The sequence below is a fragment of the Stigmatopora argus genome, chromosome 12 (genome assembly GCF_051989625.1).
Source record: "Stigmatopora argus isolate UIUO_Sarg chromosome 12, RoL_Sarg_1.0, whole genome shotgun sequence".
Taxonomy (NCBI): Eukaryota; Metazoa; Chordata; class Actinopteri; order Syngnathiformes; family Syngnathidae; genus Stigmatopora; species Stigmatopora argus.
Window position 1 is genome coordinate 7,930,725 of NC_135398.1, and position 20,457 is coordinate 7,951,181.

Consider the following 20,457-nt stretch of genomic DNA (forward strand, 5'->3'; position numbering starts at 1 on the left):
GCTTAGCCTGATGATAAACCTGGTATCTTCACAACACGTACAGTTTAGCCAAGTTGTTTCGGTGGCATGGCGTGTACGACTGGAAATGATTGAATGGCGTAATGAGGTCAAATGAAAAACTGAGGTTATATCCAAGAGAGTTCAAAGTTGACGAAGGAGTTGTTCGCGCCCATTTCGTGCCCCCCTCCCGCCCGGTGGTCGACTGCGTATTGCGCATGCGCCCCGCCCGCCTCCTAGCTCGCTGGTCCGCCTGGGTGTAGTCTGCTATGTTCGCAGTCAGTCAGTCGATGGCGGTGGACACAAAGCGCTGAGGCCACCCCGAAGTTCGCCACTCGCCGCAACAACTTTTAACTTTGCTTTCAACTCGCTCGCGACTCGCCCGGAACTTTTTCTCGCCCGCTCGGAGCGAGTCGCCGGAGTTCGTATTCCCCCCCTCCCCACCAGCGTTGCGGACATGGCGGCGGCGGCGACTCCCCAGCGGTGGTCCCCCCTGGTGGTCGCCCTGGCGGCCGCGCTGCTGGTTGGCGTTGGCGTCGGCGCGGCTATGGACGAGTGCACGGACGAGCAGGGTCGCGCTCAACGCTGCATGCCGGAGTTCGTCAACGCCGCCTTCAACGTGACGGTGGTGTCCACCGACACGTGCGGCAGCCCCCCCGAGGAGTACTGCGTCCAGACGGGGGCCACCGGGGTCACCAAGTCTTGCCACATCTGCGACGCTCACGACCCCCGCAACCAGCACGGCGCCGCCTTCCTTACCGACTACAACAACCAGCTTGACACCACCTGGTGGCAGAGCCAGACCATGCTGGCCGGGGTCCAGTACCCCAACTCCATCAACCTCACCCTGCACCTCGGTAAGATATGATATCAATCATATGATTGTGATAGCCGCCATATGTCTAACTCAATCACAGTACAACACCACAGGACACTAAACTCATTTTTAAACCCATTATCACTTCATATTAATTTATATATCCCTTCATATTATTACTAGTACTGGTCAACGATAAAAAATACAGCATAAAATAATTGCGATTAATCACGTCATCATACAGGCTATTCAGTTTTGAGGCCCACTTTCTACTGTATTGTGAAGTGTCTCCAAACTTTTGACTGCAGGTGTAGAATATACAGTAATAGAAGTCATACCTAAATCTGCCCTAACTTTTATTCTTCCTGTCCAATCACTTTTTAGGTTTATCCCCTTGGTAAACGAAGTCATAATGCACTTGTAACGCTATTTATAGTAGGTAGCAGGTATATCGTATATAATAATTTGTATATGCACTGATAGTTCATACAAGTTTTTTATGTTGTGTAAGCCTCAAATAGGGCTTTGGGTTCTCGGATGTTGATATGTAACAAAAAATACTAATTGTGTTAAATTATTTGTGAGTGAACTCAGAGTTAAAATGTTAACTTGTTAAGTTAACCAGTCTTAATTATTACACATACACAGTGGGTCTGGTAAACACCAAAACTAAAAGTTGGAGCAGCCAGTAACCACTCCTGGCCACAAAATTAATAAAGTTGATTTTATGTGCTGTTGAGTTTAAAATAGCACCTGCTATCATGAATTTCTATTTGACTTTTGAATAAACTTGCTTTCATCCAATAACATGCTAGCATTCTTGTAGCGCTAGCTATCAAATTGCTTCACCATATCGAATCCCTAAATGTGAGCAATGCAATTATTTGATCATGTTTAATGTGTGTGTATGTATAGCTAAATTTATGGGCAATTTACATGTTAACTGATTTGCTGCCATTGACAGTGAATGACGTCAAATCCATTTCCAGGGCTGACAGCAATCGAATACTCTCTTTGCCGCCAAAGGCAGCCAATAAGTTAAATTATAAAATGTCCGCTAAAAGGATAAAAAGTGCGTGTGCTGTTCCTCTTGTAGCCCGTCTGAACATTCCCGCCAACGTCTCCATGGTAACGCAGTAAAGAGTACTCTGCGCTCTCGCGCCAGCAGAACTTTGACCCCGAACGAGCGCGGCGGCGGCGGCCATCCCACCGTCCGTTGCGCGGGCGCTCTCGTCTTTCGGGGCGTTTAAAAAAAGTCCGTCTATTTCAGCTCGGCATTCCCGAGGCCTGCGCTCATGCGGCTCGCTCGTCCCGGCGTCGCCGTGGCGACCGTCACGGTCACGTGACGCCCGAGGCGGAAGCGCTTCGGCGGCGCGGGGGAATTTCTCAGTGGATGCTAACCACTTTTTCAGTGTGGGAAAAAGTCAGCCAGCAGCCAGCTGCTGTAAACTTGAGTCCTCGGGGGGCTGAGTGGAGGTTGGTGGCCGGGGGGGGCGTGGGAATGTGATGATGAACATCTGGAAGCTCAGCTGACCTCCTCTCATTCACGGAATAGGCGCGCCTCCTCCTCGGATTTGTAAAGTCTACGCTCACGCTTTAAAGACACGCACGCGCCAGTCAAGTGATGCTCGCCGCATTTCTATCGGACGCTGCCGTCTTCGCGTGTCCATCCGTCTGTTTTTCAGAATGGAATTATGAGATATGTCATCCTAAACAGTGTTTTCCGATTGCGAAAAATGACAAGAAATGACGGAATATGGACATAAACACAAAATCCATGCAGAGGGTGCCAAAGTTAGCCTTAATGTGTAACAGTTGCATGTACTACGACACTATATTGTATGCTACAAATAGCTATAAATAGTGTTAAGTGCATTATGACTTCATTTACCTAAGAGGGAAGTCAGGACAGATTTGGGTATGACTATTACTAATGTACATTCTACCACGGCGATCACAAAAAAATAAGTAAGTGTGTCAAAATTTTGGACTGCTTTTATTATGGCCTGGTAATAATACTAAAAACCGGAAGCACCAATGAGTGAATAGCAAATACCTTGACATTGTTCAAAAATACAGGAGGGACGGCGACTGACTGTATATAATATCCATGAGCACAATGACAACACACATTGTTATGTGTGTGGTATCAAATATCCCAGCATGCATCTGCTTGTCCTTCTCACATCTCCCCTCTCGGCCAAACCCCAGCAGCTGCCTCTGTCCGAAATTCCCACACTGACTTTCCTTCCCACACGACAGGAAGTTACTTGAAGGATCAACATTCCACAAATGACTAGCTCCAGCCGGGTTATAGATATGCAAATGAGCTTCAAAAAGCAAAACACACACAACACACATCGGAGCCGAGTAGGGAGCAGGTGTTGGATGTCAACGCAGGAAGCTGCTCAGACAACTTCCTGTGACATCATGAATGTCTTGCGCCAGATGTTTCAATTAACTCATTCACTGCCACTTACAGCAATTGATAACGACTTTATCCAGAGAGTAACTGTCCTTAAAAAGGGTTTTAAAACCCCCAACATTTTATGCTTTTGTGTTACATTTTTTGAAAAATAAACATTAAAAAAAATTAAGAAATAAGATAAGCATGAATTAAATAAGAAAATAATGACTTACTGTTAACTCTTTAGATGCCATTGACATCCAAATCATTTTTAATGGTGAACATTTAGTGCTGTCTATGGCAACCAATGAGTTAATAACAACCTAATGCACATTCCACATTTTACAGATGCGCGCAGGCAAACACATCATTTGCCACTTATGGGATGTTTTCTAGGAGCAAGGATTTACAACTTCCCGGGGCCCCTCGGGACCGGTGTTTGTTGCGTCTGTTACAAATTTGAAATTTTACCATATCTGCAGTTCCCCCAAACTAGACCAAACTAGTCGAGACCAGTCTAGACTAGTTTGGGACCAGTCTAGACCAGTTGTGACCACCACATGTTGCAATTAGAAGTGAAGTATGCAATAGCTTTACTTCAAAGGCGGCCAACAGACAAGCAGGAAGTGAACATCTCACGCACGAAACGTCACGTGCCCCCCGACTGCCCCCAGACTTGACCTTTCAGCTACTATTGCGAGACATTTGGATAAACATGTTATTTCTATGTGCATGTTCAACCCACTCCCCAATGCCCCCATATTACGATACGGAACGATAGTGATGTCATCGGTATTGGACCGTACTAAGAAGTAAACGTCACCCTACCTAAGATGGCCTCCAGATATGCACACCGCTGTGAAAAACCACAGAACAATGGGTGCCCTTACCAAAATGATGAGAGCTGTCCAATTATCTTTCGACTAAAAAAAACAAAAACGTTAATATCCGGTCAATTCCTCGTCAAAGACGTCCTAAACATTTAAATTCACATCAGAAAGGTACAGCCACATAATTGGACGTCAATCACCGTCAATGGCAGTGAAAGAGTTAACAGTGTAACGGCGGGGGGTGACGCCGTCCCGCCGGGACTGATAACGAGGTCACTGACGGTTGTTCCCGACACGCGGGGGCTGAAACGCTTCCTTGGTGGTCTCTTGAATTAGCACACAAACTCGGCACCTGCGGCCGTCACATGACTCGGTAATCTCCTCTCGGCCAATCCCGGCGCTCGCCGCTCGTGTCTCTCACACAGACATCAAAGTGCGCTTTGCGTTTGGCTCCGCTTGAGTCCAGCGCGCCGCGCCTTTCCAACCAAGATGGCCGCCACCAAGCACGTCACAGGCAGGGCGAGAGTTTCCGTGCGTGACTCTTGTCGCCATGTCACCACGGTTCCCAAACAATCGGCAACTGTTAACCCGACGGCCGCTCCGACCTTTGACCTGCGTCCGCCGCCGGGCGCCCACGCCGACACTCAAAGCGCTCTTTGATTTGTTCGGAATGCGATGAGGTCATTGGGTGCCCCCCACCACCCGCTCCTCCCACGTGCTGAGCCTTCCTTCTGAAACCTCCCCCCCCCAACCCTCCCCCTCCCCCACATTACTCATCCTCTACCTCCCTGGAAGTCATTCCCAGGAATGCTTATCAGAAACTCCTCTCTCCAAAGTTTGGAAAGAGGCTGGAATAAAATGTGAAATAATTCTTAAAGCAATTTTTTCTACGATTTTAATATTTTAAATATTTTGATCATTGATGAATCATGTGTGATATTCCAGAATATAAACTCTCCTAAGAATTTCCCATTTGTTCACTAATAACACTTGGTTGGACAACTTTTTTCGAATTCACTTTATTTTTATAAACTTTACTGAAAAAAAACTAGAAGGCAAAAAACTGACGTCGTTCTCTTAATTGTTATTATTATTGAACGAAAATAGTAAATTAATCTAATTATTTATTGGCAATATTTGGTTAAAAATCCACAATTTTGTCACTAAATCATTTCACACATTCGAAAAAAAACCTTTTTGAAAAGATTCTCATTTTGATCAATGTTTTGCATTTGAATATATTTCCATTTCTGATGCTTAACCAATTGAGCAATGACTCTTGACACTAATTAGCTGCCATTGACGTAATAGACGAAATACATTTGCTTTTTCATTGACCACACAGTAACTAAATTGTTTCGACATACGATTATGGAAGGAATTTAACTCTTAAGCTAAGACGTCTGAAATCTTTGTTGAATAATTGGTCAGTGTTGTCTTTTCCCCTCCCCCTCTCACTGTCTTTCCGAAAGCCCCGCCCCCTCCCCATGTGACTGGTAGTCTCTTGAAGGAAAAAGTTCTTGTCAGGGCTTGTCTTGTCCCCCCCAAGGGACGAGGAGTGGGATCAGTCGGGGGTCCGCACGTCACAATAGTTGAAGAGGAAGGTCCCCGGGCCATTTTGACACTCTTTTAACAACTCAACACTGTTCCTTCGCAATGTGCAGCACACACACATGCAATATGATGTCATATTCAAGCTTCCTGTCATAAAAAAAGTATCCAATCACCTTCTGTTTCATTTTGAGACCCCCCTGAGTGACCCTCACTGTTTACACTTCGCATTCTTGGCACAGACTGGGCCTGCTCCCACTCGTCAGGTATGCGTGTCCACTATGTCACAAAATGGCCGCCGGTGGTGGGGAACAGATGTTCACATGGGACCTGAAGTAGATAGAATGGGATGATGTCATTATTTTTACAATTGGTGATGTCATATTAGCATTAGGGTTGGGAAATGGTTGAACATCTAATACTTTAATACTTTTCATTTAGTTTAAAAGCCACACGAGTTAACTAGGGTCGTCAACCGCATCAACGTATCCATACCGAAATGATGTATCTGGATGCTTTGTCTGATTGATGACCGCTATCTTCACGTGTCCTAACGTTAGCATACATTTGCTATCCTTCCCTCTCCTTGTAGGCAAGACTTTCGACATCACCTACGTGCGCCTCAAGTTCCACACCAGTCGCCCCGAGAGCTTCGCCATCTACAAGCGCGGCAGCCAGGATGGCCCCTGGACGCCGTACACGTACTACAGCGGCTCTTGCGAGAAGACGTACGGCAAGACCAACCGCGGCTTTATCCGCACCGGCGAGGATGAGCGGCGAGCGCTCTGCACCGACGACTTCAGTGACATCTCGCCGCTCACGGGGGGCAACGTGGCCTTCTCCACGCTGGAGGGTCGCCCCAGCGCCTACAACTTTGACAACAGCCCCGTCCTCCAGGTGCGTGGCCACTTCCTTATTTGAGCCGGGACGCCCGGTCGCCTATTTTGGGCCGCGCGTAACAAGTCCACCGGGGGTGTGGCCTGACACCCGCGGTGGCCATGGCGGCGTCCACGCGGTGGCGGGTTTCACTGCCTCCGTTTTAGACTGCTGGGCCGCCTCCCGCTGATATCCAGCTGTCAATCAAAGTCTAACAGGGGCACGCGGCCATCAGGATGTATTAAAAAGATGAGCTAATTTCATTTAAAGTCCCACTATACAAGTACAGTAACAGTTTGCCTCTGCATAGTTGAAACCGGGGAGGTAGTCATAGGCTGGGGCAGGGGTTATATGAGTCAAACAAAAACATTAGTTGAGACTCGTTGACGTTATCGAGTGACAAGTCAGAATAGAAAATTGAAAGTGGATCAGAGTGGGAAGTCACTAACGATGAGGAAGTGCTGAAGTAAGTTAGAACAAGATACAAGTTAAATATCACCATAAGACGACGCAAGTGGGTGAAGAAAAATAGAGATCTCGCATCAAGGCTCCCATTTCCAAATGGATTGAACAATGATAGACGTCCAGTTCACTTAAACTGGGAGAACTGGCTGTGAATGCTCATATTTCATTGCCATTGATTGGCAGTTAATGAGTTAACGAGTGACCTAAAAAGGTTGTTTTCTAAAGAGTTTAAAACAAATTAAAATGGTCGGATTTCCAAAAGTATTCATGTAAATTTCTTCCAAATTTTCTTTTGAAAAACTAAATAATTCTCACCAAAAGTGTTGTTGTTATTTAGCAAATGGTTAGTTCTAGATCTTGAAAAATGTGGCGCGGCCTCCACTGGGCAAACTCTTCCAGAAGACGCCGTGATTGATAGACGGCCAATGGCGCAGCTGCGGGTTGGGTCGGGGGATTTTTCGGGGCGGGGTTCTTTCCAACGAGAAGGTTTGACGGCAGCTGCGATTGACGAACCAGTTACTCTAACAATGAACAGTTTTTACATTAAGCTCACATATCTAACCGCATATTACCACTCAAAACATTTAAACTAAGGACTACTTAACTATCTGAAATATGACCATTTGAGGTCTAAAGCTGTCAACGGCAGGAAAGGAGTTAATGATTGACACGCGGGTGTGACAGTCGGTCAACAAAGTCCGGCATGTTTGCTTCGTGCAGGAAGCCAAGGAAAAGAACAAAAGCGTGCAAACACCTGCTCAAACAAAAAGTCACTGTTCATGTTGGCCTCTGACTTTTTGGCCCTGAGCCTCCACACACTCCACATTTATTTTATATACGTATATATTCTTTTGACAATATCCACATACATTTTCATGACTTGTAACCCATTTAAAAAAATATTTTTAAAGCGTCCTGACTGCGTGTGGTCAATGTAAAAACGACTATTTTTAAAGCAACTCCATTTTATTCATCACAATCTCACATAAATAAGTTTAATGTTGGTTCCTTTAGTGCGCTTTTCTGCTTAACAACTTTCCCCAAAAAACACTTTAGCATTAGCGTGCGCTCGCCATCTCGTAGTAAAAGCCGAGTGGCGTTTGTTTGTCACCGTCTCGCTAGCGTTGGCGTCCGATTCTCCCCGCAGACGCAGATTGTTGATCCACTCGCAGCTGCGGTGAACTCTCACTCCGGCGTGGAGAAAAAAAAAAGGAAAAATTCCCGCGGGGGCACCGATAAGCTTCCTTCCGACAGTGAACGCGGCGGGCTTGGCGAGCGGCCTTCGCGGCCTGTTGTGAAACATTTTTATCATCCGTGACGAGGACGAGCGGGGGTTTCGCCGGGCCCTGCTCGCCACCTGCGCCTGCTATCGGCCCGCCGAGAAAATAAATGTCTTTCCCCGCGCAGACTTTGTGTCTGCTCGCCGTCATCTCGACGCCGTTGAAAAATGAGTATTCGCAGCCAGTCCTCCCAATTTCAATGAATTGGACATCTATGCTTGTCAATGGTTGGCAATGAATTAATGTTGGGTTAATTTTAGGATTCTGACAGGCATTGGTGGCTATGAAATTGTACTTTAGCTACAGCTGTGACAGATACAAAAAACATCAATAATAATCTCAAAACATTGCAATATAATTTAGGAATATCGCCATATTTTAGTCCATTGATTTTACTCACAAAATTGTACCCAAAAAAATCAACTACTCTTTTTGTTACAGATTATCTGAGCGTTTCAGTTATTCCCTGAAATTAAAATGAAATTAAGGATATTGGGATAAAATACAAAAAATATATTTTTGAAATATGATTTTAAAAAGTATTTTGTTGTTCTGTTGCGCAAGAAAGATAAATCCCTCATTCCACTCTGAAAAGTAAAGAATAAACCCTGCAGAAATTTTGACAGGCGTCTTTATTTTTATAAATTTGCCTTTAAACCAAAAGTCGCTGTTGTTGGTCTGGAACTAGCGCTCATCACACAACAGCGCCCCCTTCTCTGTGATGGTCAGGTTGTGTAATTACAGTTTAAAATGATCACATTTTTATCGAAAGTTTTTTTTTATATTATCATTGACAAAAATTATTTCACGATAATTATTGTTATAGTTTTATCGCCCAGCTCTAATTTGAAGTATGGAAATATAACTTTTTTCTTCCTTACTAAATTGGCGAAATTGCAATTTTCGATCACAGCAAAATGGTATTGAGGATTTTTTGGGGAATAGCGATGTTTGTTGAAAGTTTTAATAACAGTATTCCTTGTACTCATTGGGCGCCACTGACACTGATGGCAGAAGTAGACGGCAGCGCTTGTTTGTTCTTCAAGGTGCAAAAACATGCAAGATGTTTTGACTGTCTGTAAACCGTTGGCTGGCAGGACTGGGTGACGGCCACCGATATCCGCGTGACCTTGAACCGTCTCAACACGTTCGGGGACGAAGTGTTCAACGACCCCAAAGTGCTCAAGTCCTACTACTACGCCATCTCCGACTTCGCCGTGGGCGGAAGGTAAGCCGGCGCTCTCTGGGAATGTTGTCTTCCGTAATCTCCCCTCCGTGGCATTCCGCGCATTCCCGGCCGCCCGGGATTACGGGGGAAACCGGAACGGGGCGGAACCTGCGGCGGCACGACGGACGGAGGCCGACCGGCGGCGTGCTCGCTGCCCCAAAAAACTGGCAGAACCAATGTTTCATCACTCCCAAGCGAAAGGGATTGGACGGCTCGCAGCGTCAATGGCCACCAATGTTGGTGGTTTGTAGGACTGCAGATGATATCATTTGAATTATTGGAAATATTTTATTTTGAAAGGGAATGCAGCTGGAAATGTCTGACCTGGCATGCCAGATTGATCATTCCATTGCCCGCTAGGTTACGAAAGTACAGAAATCCGGGAAGACCTTTTGTTGACAATTCATGACTCAGTCGATTGGATAAGAGACAAATTGTCCACCCAACGGATTCTTCTCTGAAGTTAATCCTCCAAATTGGAGCTTTCTGTAGTCGCAATGCAAGTCCAAACATGCATGGTTTATGTAGTGGAAGATGTGGCACGTGGTGAAAGCGTCCCTCCCGCAGACTTTTCCTTCCTTGGCGTGTTTTTTTCCAGCGCGTCTGCCAGCAAAGCCCCGAAAACGACAAAGACTTCAATCAAGTCCCCCCCTCTTTCCTGCCGACGTGTCTCGGCATGTCGTCTTCCGTTTCGTCTTATTTGTTCGCAGTTATTTGTACACACACTCATCTTTGGAACTGGTGCAGTGCAATAATGGAAAAAAATCTGGCCGCGCCATAGGATATTTTATATCATGATATGGCTACGCCGCCACCATGACGTATCAACGCCACATTACTTTTGGCGTAGTATTATGACGTTGAAGTAGTAAAAAGTTTCTAGTTTTTAGAGCAGCCCCCGGTTGGTGACAACCAATGAGTTAACCAGCGTCCCGTCTCCCAGGTGCAAATGCAACGGTCACGCCAGCGAGTGCGTGAAGGATGGCGGCGGCCATCTGGTGTGCAACTGCAAGCACAACACCGAGGGAGCCGACTGCCAGTTGTGCAAAGCCTTCTACAACGACCGCCCATGGAGGCGTGCCACCGCCGACAGCGCCAACGAGTGCCTGCGTAAGTAACCGGCTCACCCGTCCGTCGTCTCCGACCGTTGACGCGCCCTTTTGTGCCGCTCAGCCTGCGATTGCAACGGAAAAAGCTCCGAATGCCACTTCGACGCCGAGCTGTACCGGGCCACGGGGCGCGGTGGCCGCTGCAAGAACTGCGCCGACAACACGGACGGACCCAAGTGCGAGCGCTGCCTGGATCGCCACTACAGGCGAGGCGGCAACGACGACCGATGCCTGCCCTGCGCTTGCAACTCTGTCGGTGAGAGCCCGCTTCGTCCTTTCCCGTTTTTCCCTGCAAAGCGTGCAATCGTTCTCTAGAAGTTATTCATTGTTTGGTTGGTGCGTTCAGGTTCCCAGTCCCCGCAGTGCGACAACCGAGGCGTGTGCGCATGCAAACCGGGTGTGACGGGTGAAAAGTGCGACCGCTGTCAGCCCGGATTTCACAGTTTGACGGAGGCCGGATGCAGGTAGAGCAAATAGAGCCCCAAAACAGCCTTATTTTAGCGCCCCCTGCTGACTAAATTCTTCAGCGCACACATGCAACTCCTTTTTGCGGGCTCCTCTACAGGTTCCCCCAAAAACTGAAAAGACCTGGCGTCCACATACATGGACAACACATTTTAGGTCATAGGATGACGTCATTTTTGTTGTTGTTAATCATTATTTTGGTGTAAAGTTTTGGGAATGATTATATAAAATAAATACTAACAAAATGTTGATTAAAAAAATATTTAAACTGAATAAAAACAGAAATACACCGGTGATGGCCCCAAATACTGCTATTAATTTGATAAATAATTTCCCAAATAGAATTAATTGCAAATTTCATTTTTGAGAAAAATCCTTGTTTAAAAAGATGCATAAAAATATGATTAGATAGTTTTTTTTATTTGATTTTAATCAGTAAGTTAAAATAATGTCAAAATAAAAGAATATTTACGATGACTTCAATGCTTCTGTTTGCGCGCTAATCTGAGCAATGTGTTGGTTTGCGGAGGCCGTGTTCGTGCTCGCCGGCAGGAAGCACCCAAGAATGCGACGTCAACACGGGACAATGTCGCTGCAAGGAAAACGTGGAGGGCTTCACCTGCGACAGGTAAGCCAATCGCACGCGCCCACGGGCCCCGTCCTGGCGTGAGCTCCGCCTTTGGCCCTTTCAGGTGCAAGCCGGGCTTCTTCAACATGGACCCCAACAGCGACGAAGGCTGCTCTCCGTGTTTTTGCTTCCTTCACTCGTCCGTCTGCGAGAGCGCCAGCGGTTTCAGCGTGCAAACCATCACGTCAAACTTTGAGAGAGGTAGCCTCCCTTCCTTTTAATCTGATTTCCAATTTGTTAGTAAATGTATGTGGACGGCAGGACTTTATGAGGTTAGGTTTTTTTTTTTTTTTAATGAACAAAAATTGTTACCTGCTCGCTAAATCAAATATGATTTCATGATGTATTGATTGCATGCAGATGACGAGCACTGGACGGGCGAGCAGCGTGACTCCTCTAGCGTGGCGGTCAATTGGTCACCCAGTGGTCAGGACATCTCACTGCTGTCCGAAGATTACTTCCCCATTTACTTCGTGGCGCCAGGTAGGCTTCCGTATGGCCAATTGGGTGTCAAATTGCGAGGACGGGTTGTAGGGCGTGCACTGGCCACTAAGCCTAAAAACCTTTTTTTTTTTGCTTTTAGGCTTAAACATATACTTCAAATTTTGTTTTAATGAGCAAAATGGTCGGTCATGTGCAAATTAGTCCCAAAAACAATTTTTTAAAAAAGAATTCTGCTTTTATTTTTAAAAATCAAGCCGTACCGCCCACCCCTAATGTGATGTTTTCCGGACAGACAAGTTTTTGGGCGACCAGCTGCTTAGCTTTGGCCAGAACTTGAGCCTGAGTTTCCGTGTGGAGCGCCGCGATACCCGGTTGTCGGCCGAAGACCTGGTCCTAGAGGGGGCCGGCTCGCGGGTAGCCGTGCCTCTCATTGCCCAGGGCAACGCCTACCCCAGCGAGCACAAGACCCACTACGTCTTCAGGTAACGTGTCTACGTGCCCCTCCCCGTCGCCCATCCCGTCCCTTCGCTTACCTCGCCGTCGTCTGTCAGACTCCACAACAGCGCCGACTACCCGTGGAGGCCGGCCGTCAGTCACTCGGACTTCCAGAAAATTCTCCACAACCTGACGGCCGTCAAAATCCGCGGCACTTACAGCGAGAAGAGTACGTCCGGCTTGGCTCGGCCTTTCCTTCGCCCCGCGGCTAACTAAAGCTTTCGCGCACCTCTGGCAGGCGCCGGCCACCTGGACGACGTGAGCCTGGTGACGGCGCGCGAGGGGCCGGGGGAGCCGGCCCGCTGGGTGGAGCGCTGCACGTGTCCGCCGGGCTACGAGGGTCGCCGCTGCGAGCGCTGTGCGGCCGGCTACCGCCGCGCCCACCCTTCGCTAGGAGCCTTTAGCGACTGCGAGGCCTGCCACTGCAACGGTCACAGTGACAGTTGCGACCCTGACACAGGTACGCAATGACGCCTCCTGGGTTGAAATTTTACACGTATATATCAAAAAGCATCAGGGGATTAGATAAGTACATGAATAGAATAATAATTTTAAAAAGTGCTATTTTTTTTGTTAAAATCTTGAATAAAAATGAATAGGGCTCACCTACTGTTTTTTTCCATTGTACAGGCGCGTGTGATTGTCAGCACGACACGGGGGGTTTGAGCTGCGAACGCTGCCGGGACGGTTTCTACGGCGACGCCGCCAAGGGGTCATCCTCGGACTGCCAGCCCTGCCCTTGCCCCGCGGGGGCCACCTGCGCTGCCATTCCCAAGAGCGGCCAGGTGGTGTGCACCAACTGCCCCGTCGGCACCACAGGTAGCGAACGGCACCTCATAGTTTAGTTTTGTTCATTTGTTTTGATTTATTTTGTTGCGGCGAGCGCTAGCCTTGTTCTAATCGCTAATTAGCACCACATTAACGCAAGAACACTATTATAACCGCTACGATAATATTCTACACTTGCAGAACTTTGACGTTTCTTTATGAATGATCAAACAAAACATAGCAAAAAATCATATAAGAACTCAATTTAGCATTAAAGTGTAATATATAACATGCTTTGCTTACCAGAGCTCAACGAGTATTAACCCGACAACCGAATCTTTTACCTCCGCAGGCAAGCGGTGCGAGCTTTGCGATGACGGCTACTTCGGGGACCCCTTGGGTCAGAGCGGTCCCGTGCGCGCCTGCCGCGCCTGCAAGTGCAGCGACAACACCGACCCCAACGCCGTGGGCAACTGCGATCGCGAGACGGGGCAGTGCCTCAAGTGTATCTACAACACGGACGGCTTCTTCTGCGACCGATGCAAGGACGGTTTCTTCGGGAACCCGCTGGCCGCCGAACCGGCCGACAAGTGCAAGGGTGAGTTAGCGAGCGCTGCGCCGCGCCACGGTGTCACTAGCGGATCTAACACGCTGCCGCTTTCCGCCCCGCAGCATGCGCGTGTTCCCAACACGGTACTTTGGGCAGTCAAACCGGCTGCTCAGCGGTGACGGGACAGTGCCCTTGTCTACCCAATGTCGTTGGGCGCGACTGCGGCGCCTGCCAGCCGGGATTCTTTAACCTGCGCAGCGGGAACGGCTGCGAGCGGTAAGGCTGCTTATCAGTTTATCCTTAAAGTCTCACTATGAGAAGTTTTTAAATAATAGAATTTTCTCAAAAAGTCTTCAAAAATAACCTCTCAAGATTTATACAGATCCAAAACAACTGAAATTATACAGCCATTCATTTTCCGAAACGCGGTCCTCACAAGGGTCGTGGGGGGTGCTGGAGTCTATCCAAGCTGACAAAGGGCACCAGCCCTGGAACACCCTGAATTGGTGGCCAGCCAATCGCAGAGCACTAATCATGGCTTGGGGAAATTTAGGTTGTTCAACCAGCTTACCATGCATGTTTTTTTGGGATGTGGGAGGAAACCGGAGTACCCGGAGAAAACCCACCTGGGATGGACTGCCACTCGTCCACCGGGCTGCAGAAATTATATCATTTAAATCATTTATTTAACTGTTTGCCATCACATTATTAGTATTCATATTTGATCCATTATTAAATCATGTGATTTTTTCATAATGATTGATATTTGGTCCCAAATGGCTCATTTTTTGTGCATTTTTTTCTTCTTTTGGTCAAAGTTGGAGTCATTTGTATTATGCTCGAATTATATTTTTATGGAAGTCAAAACAGCCAGTGAGGTAAAGACTTGGGCGTTGTCTCCGCAGGTGCAACTGCGACGCCATCGGCTCTACCAACGGGCAGTGCGACGTGGTGAGCGGGCAGTGCGAATGCCAGCCGGGCGTCACTGGCGCCAGATGCGAACGCTGCGAAGTCAACTTCTTCGGCTTCAGCTCGTCGGGATGCAAACGTAAGAATTGGGGAGTCGCTACGTGTCCTCGCCGACCGCCTCACGTGCCGCGTTGCCTTCCCAGCCTGCGACTGCGACCCCGAGGGTGCCCGGTCGGGTCAGTGTCAGGAGGACGGACGCTGCCTGTGCCGGCCCGGGTTCGTGGGCGCCCGGTGCGACATGTGCGAGGAGAACTACTTCTACAACCGCACGGCGCCCGGCTGCCAGCAGTGTCCTTCCTGCTACAGTCTGGTCCGCGACAAGGTGGGGAGCGCACGCCGCCTATCACGCCGCCTTTCAGCTCACGCGCGGCTTCGCCACAGGTCAATCAGCAACGCCAGAAGATCCACGACCTACAGACGCTGATCGACAACCTGGCGTCCGGTCAGGAGACGGTCAGCGACCGAGCCTTCGAAGACCGCCTGAAGGAAGCCGAGCGCGCCGTCCTGGACCTCCTGGACGAAGCGCGAACCAGCAAGGGTACGCTCGTCTGTAACGGGTTGAAAAATGTCACCGAAACTAAGCCCGCCTTTGCGTTTTGCCGCTTAGAAGCGGATCACGGCCTGGTGGAGCGCCTGAACGTCATCAACGGCTCGCTGAGCACGCAGTGGAAGCGCCTGCAGAACGTGCGGGGCACGGTGGAGGACACGGGGGCGCGGGCCGACCGAGCGCGCGACCGAGTCCGGCAGGCCGAACACCTGATCCACCGAGCGCGACTGGAGCTAGACAAGGCCAAGGACGCCGTGGCCCAAGTGGTAAAAGTCGCGCCGCAACGCCGCTCCCCTGCGCGCGGCGGCCGCGCTGACGGCACGCGGTCTGCTCGCAGGACATTAAAGCCCCGAGCGGTGACGGCGATCCCAACAACATGACACTGCTGGCCGAGGAAGCTCGCAAATTGGCCGACAAGTAAGGTCCCGCCGGGCTTCGGATGAGGGGCTCCCTCATCTGAGCTGACGGCCGTTATCGGCGCAGGCACAAGACGGATGCCGACCAGATTGAGAAAATCGCCAAGGACGCCAACGACACGTCGACCAAAGCGTACAACCTGCTCCTCAAGACGCTGGATGGAGAAAGCCAAACTGCCCGCCAGATAGATGAGCTCAACAAAAAGTGAGTGGCAAAAATACACAAAAAAATGTGAACAAACGATTGTATTTGATTTTGGCAATTATTTCATCCATCACTGGTGGGAGCTGCTGTGTGACACTTTCGGACTTCTTCACGCTCAGGTACAAAGAGGCGCTGGAGCTGGCCAAGAATTTAGAAAAGCAAGCCAGCAAAGTCCAAGCGGAGGCAGAGGAGGTGGGAAACCACGCCCTGAAGATCTTTGCTAACCTCACCGGTCTCCCGTCCTTCGACACGCACGCCCTAGAGGTAAAGTCCGGGCTTAGCGGCGTGGCCACTCCCGCCGCTAGCGTCCCCTCTGCCACTCTCTATTTTGCAGGAGGAGGCCGCCAAGATCAAGAAAGAGGCGTCGGAATTGGACAAACTGATTGACAAAGCGGAGAAGGAGTACAATGAGCTGAGGGACGACCTCAGACCCAAAGAAGACGAAGTGCGGAAACTTTTGGAGAAAGGCCGAAGCGAACAACAGGTACGAACGACTATGTATACATTTTAAGTCAATGAGATCCAATGAGTGAAGTGAACCAGAACCCTTTTAAAAAGTACCGAGCGGGTAATGACGATTAAATGTCTTTTTTTTTTCTGCAGACGGCCGACCAGCTCCTGGCCCGTGCCGACGCCGCCAAAGCCACGGCGGAGGAGGCGGCCAAGCGGGCTCAGTCCACCTTCCGCGAAGCCGAGAGCATCCTGGACGACCTGCGAGGTGCCCGCCCCCGACGGCCGAGCCCAAGTTACCCGTCACCCGCTAGCCGCTCGCTCACCTTGGGTGGTTTGCTCATCCTTGGCAGACTTTGACCGGCGGGTCAACGACAACAAGACGGCAGCGGAGGAGGCCCTGAAGAGGATCCCGGCCATCCAGGCCACGGTCGCCGCCGCCGTGGCCAAAACGCAGCAGGCCGAGGCAGCGCTGGGGACCGCCGACGCGGACGCCAGACAAGCCAAGGTCAAAGCCGAGGAGGCCGAGCGCATTGCCGCCAATGTGCAGAAGGTGCGTTGCTACCAATTTGGATTTGTCCTTTTAATGAGGCTTTTTTTTCTAATCAGTTTCAGTGGGTGAACTTGTAAACTTTAAAGTGCTCTGAAATAGTAAGGATGTCAAAAAATGGAAATGACTCCACCTTTAATGTTGTTTTACATTGAGAAAATGGATTCGATACTCAAATTGTCAGTTTTTTAAAATTTGTTATTCTACTCAAAAGACAAATTCATTCACCAATTCTGGTTGTGACATCACAACCAGAATAATCATAATTTCTAGTCTTGCACTAGCTAGCTATCTACCCAGCTAGCACATGTTGACACAAAGCTATATATAGAGTGCCTATAGATAGCATGCTAGCAGAAATCTGCTACTGATTCTGGGTGCGACATCAGCTGTTTGGAGTTTTTTTTTTTTAGTAGGCCGGACCAAAACAGCTGACAAAAGAAGCCCATCGGCTCTAATTTCATTGTTAAGCCTTTTCTGTCACTGTGTGTCGCAATGGATTTGTGTCCAAAATATGCTGTGCTATCATTTCAAAGTGGTGTGCTGCAGTATTTCACAAGGCCTTTAAAAGTCGACATTTTAATGGGTTGCAGGGCTCAGCCAAGACCAGGGAGGACGCCGAGAAAGCCCTTCAGGACGCCAACAAGCTGGACGGCGAGGTGGACGACATGATGGACCGGCTGAGCGCCGCCGAGGAGGAGATGAGTAGGAAGAAGGCCGAGGCCGACCAAGATATGATGATGGCGACCATGGTAATGCCTGCCCACGTCGCAACACGTCACATCATTTTACCCATTGTGGTTAATGTAGCCTTTTCCTTCTGGCCGATAAATGATCAGGCTTCCGCCAATGCCAAGGAAGCGGAGGACAACGCCCGCAAGGCCAAAGGCGCCGTCAAGACGGTCCTCAACACCATCGCCGCCCTGCTGGAGCAACTCGGTAAGTACGGAAAACATTCAAGGATCCTGTTTGTTGCTAATAAGTTCCCGTATTGACAGGGCTTGAGGTAATTTATCATTAGATTGGAAAGATTAGATTAGATTACATTAGAACTGTATTTATTCGGGAAATTTCTTGGAAGGCCGTTAATGTTTCCCTTCGCAGGCAACATCGACAAAGTGGACGTGAGCAAGCTGACGCAAATCGACGAGTCGCTCCGGAGCGCCAAGGACAAGATGGCCAACAGCGATCTAGATCGCAAGTTGAAGGAACTCAACGAGGTGGCCCAAACGCAGGAGGCCATGATCGGCGACTACGACCGGCAGATCCGAGAGATCCGCGCCGACATCGCCAACCTCAACGACATCAAAAACACGCTGCCCGACGGCTGCTTCAACACGCCGTCCCTGGAGAAGGCTTAAGCCGCCATCTCGCCGCCGCCGGAACTTTACCAAAACTCTCCTCCTTGACCCTTTTTATCTGTTTGTTTGACTTTTTTTATGGGCGCGTCAGCGCAAAGCACCAGAGACCAGCACGAACCCCGCGAGACTGCAGGCGGGAAGTCCCTCTCTTCCCGCCGCCCACCCCCTGGTTTTGGCGCGTTCTTCGCGGGTGACCACATGGGGGCAACGCGCAAGCGGTGGTCTCCGCAAGCCGTTTGAGCCTTTGTCGCGCGAGAGCGCCGAATTAGCCGCGCTACGTACCAGTGCTTTTCGGGCTGAGGGTCCTCGCGCCCGTCCGGTAAATGCTCAAACGGCTCCGGCGTCCGCTTCAGGAAGGGAAAGTTGCGTGCGGCGAAGCGATGGAAGCGATGCTCTGATGGCTTTATTTATGGATGGCTGCATTGATTTCGCTTCAGCTCCAGTTAATAGAACTCTTGTCTGTGGTCACTCGTGAAACGGGGTAGCTTGTCACAATTTAGAAAAAAATCTTTTGTGAATTTCTTCCCCTTAACACGTTGTAGAACATCCAACCGGGATGCTAAATATCCCTGGTTGGATTGATCATTTTCATGTTTAAGTCTTTGGCTGCCATTGACGGCTGTAGACGTCCAATCCATTCGAACTGGGAGGGCCGAAAGAATCAACGTAAAAACGTAGTATTGGGAATTCACAGTCAGTTTTCAAAGTTTAACCCATTGATGCCTGAATTGACATTGCATAAATAAATATACAACAAAAAGAATTGGGGGGAATAGATTAGTACAGAAAATTATAATTTTTACAATTAGAGAAACAAATACAACTAAAATTGGAAGATTAAAAAAAGATAGAAGAAAAATATATTTTATTTTAGAAATCTATATTTATACACACGGAAATCAAATTTAATACATATAAAATATTCTTAAATTTGTTTTGAAGGGGCTCTAATAAATACAAAGAAATGTATTAATTCCTTTATATTTTTATTTGAAAAATCTGATGTAAATGTCTTAAAATTATTCTTTTATTTATTCTTTTTAATTTGAGGGTTTTCTCATTTTTATCTGTATTTCTCAATTTAGTGATCTATATTTAGTATTTTTATATTCACACTATTTTGATGTACTTCTGCATTCCCCATGACTTTATGTATATTTTTAAAAATATCAATTTAGGCTTCAAAGGGTCTAAATGAATTGGACGGCTATTTTTTGTCAATGGCAGGGAATAAGTTAACTGTAAAAACGGCCCTCCCAAACTCTCACTTCCAGTGGATTGGACGTCTATTATCCATAATCTAATTTAAAGAGTTTGAGTTCCGTTTTCCGCCGTCAACGACACCGAAAGGTGATCGATCGCCCAATGCCAGCCATCCCAGTGTAAATGGATTGGACGTCGTAGACAGTCGTCGACTTCCCTCCTCAGCCGGACTCTATGCAACTTTTGTACATTTGCTCTGATACACTGGTGCTAAGACAATAAGAAATGTGTTGTGTCCGTGTGTATGAGTGTTTGTTTTCAACGGGCTTTTTGTGTCGAAATGCCGGCCTTTCTCGTTCTTCTTTCACGTCACGCGACGGAAGTCACGACGTAGTTAACCTTTTGATCTGTAACGACTTTGTGCCTTAATATATGAACTTTGTGTGTGTAATCCAAACGAGAACACTATGACCTTTGACCTCCATCCATCCACGTATCGACCATGTAAGCACACGTGTGTAATAAACAGTATTGCTAAGTTATCAGGCGCCGGCCTTCCTTTTTGGCGTCATTTGTCATTTCATTAAAGAAAAATAAATACATTTAAAAAACACCAAACTTGATTTCTTTAGTGCACTTTTTGAAAGTTTGCTGTGTGGCGCCGTGATCTTTGACCCCTGGTGAGGTTTCAGATTGAATCATGGAAAAAAAATACACCTAAACATTTTAAAATTGATTTTCAATCTTTTAATTGTAAATAATACCTTTTTCTTTAGCGTTTTTTTAAAATGTTAGCCATTCACAGTAATAGACGTCTAGGTAATTCGAATTAATTCTGAAAAAGAG

The 20,457-nt window shown here is 48.0% G+C and overlaps 1 protein-coding gene and 1 long non-coding RNA gene across 2 annotated transcripts; one reads left to right on the top strand and one right to left on the bottom strand.

Moving 5' to 3' along the window:
* The first annotated feature begins 200 nt into the window (after nt 1-200).
* Nucleotides 201-20,229, top strand: lamc1 (laminin, gamma 1). The gene is made up of 28 exons (XM_077616227.1): nt 201-854; nt 6,195-6,499; nt 9,321-9,451; nt 10,395-10,561; nt 10,625-10,816; nt 10,907-11,024; nt 11,555-11,653; nt 11,718-11,854; nt 12,014-12,136; nt 12,390-12,579; nt 12,649-12,761; nt 12,831-13,052; nt 13,223-13,411; nt 13,713-13,958; nt 14,033-14,186; nt 14,816-14,958; nt 15,023-15,201; nt 15,261-15,417; nt 15,487-15,692; nt 15,764-15,843; nt 15,910-16,047; nt 16,167-16,311; nt 16,382-16,531; nt 16,651-16,765; nt 16,851-17,050; nt 17,641-17,799; nt 17,887-17,986; nt 18,152-20,229. Exons 1-28 carry the CDS (start codon nt 455-457, stop codon nt 18,406-18,408), a joined length of 4,815 nt encoding a protein of 1,604 aa, XP_077472353.1. The 5' UTR covers nt 201-454; the 3' UTR covers nt 18,409-20,229.
* On the bottom strand, nt 5,551-7,669 carry LOC144086323 (uncharacterized). The gene is made up of 3 exons (XR_013304408.1): nt 7,259-7,669; nt 5,825-5,932; nt 5,551-5,752 (listed from the first exon to the last, which is right to left on the bottom strand). It is a non-coding gene; the product is annotated as an uncharacterized LOC144086323 (long non-coding RNA).
* Nucleotides 20,230-20,457: the final 228 nt, after the last annotated feature.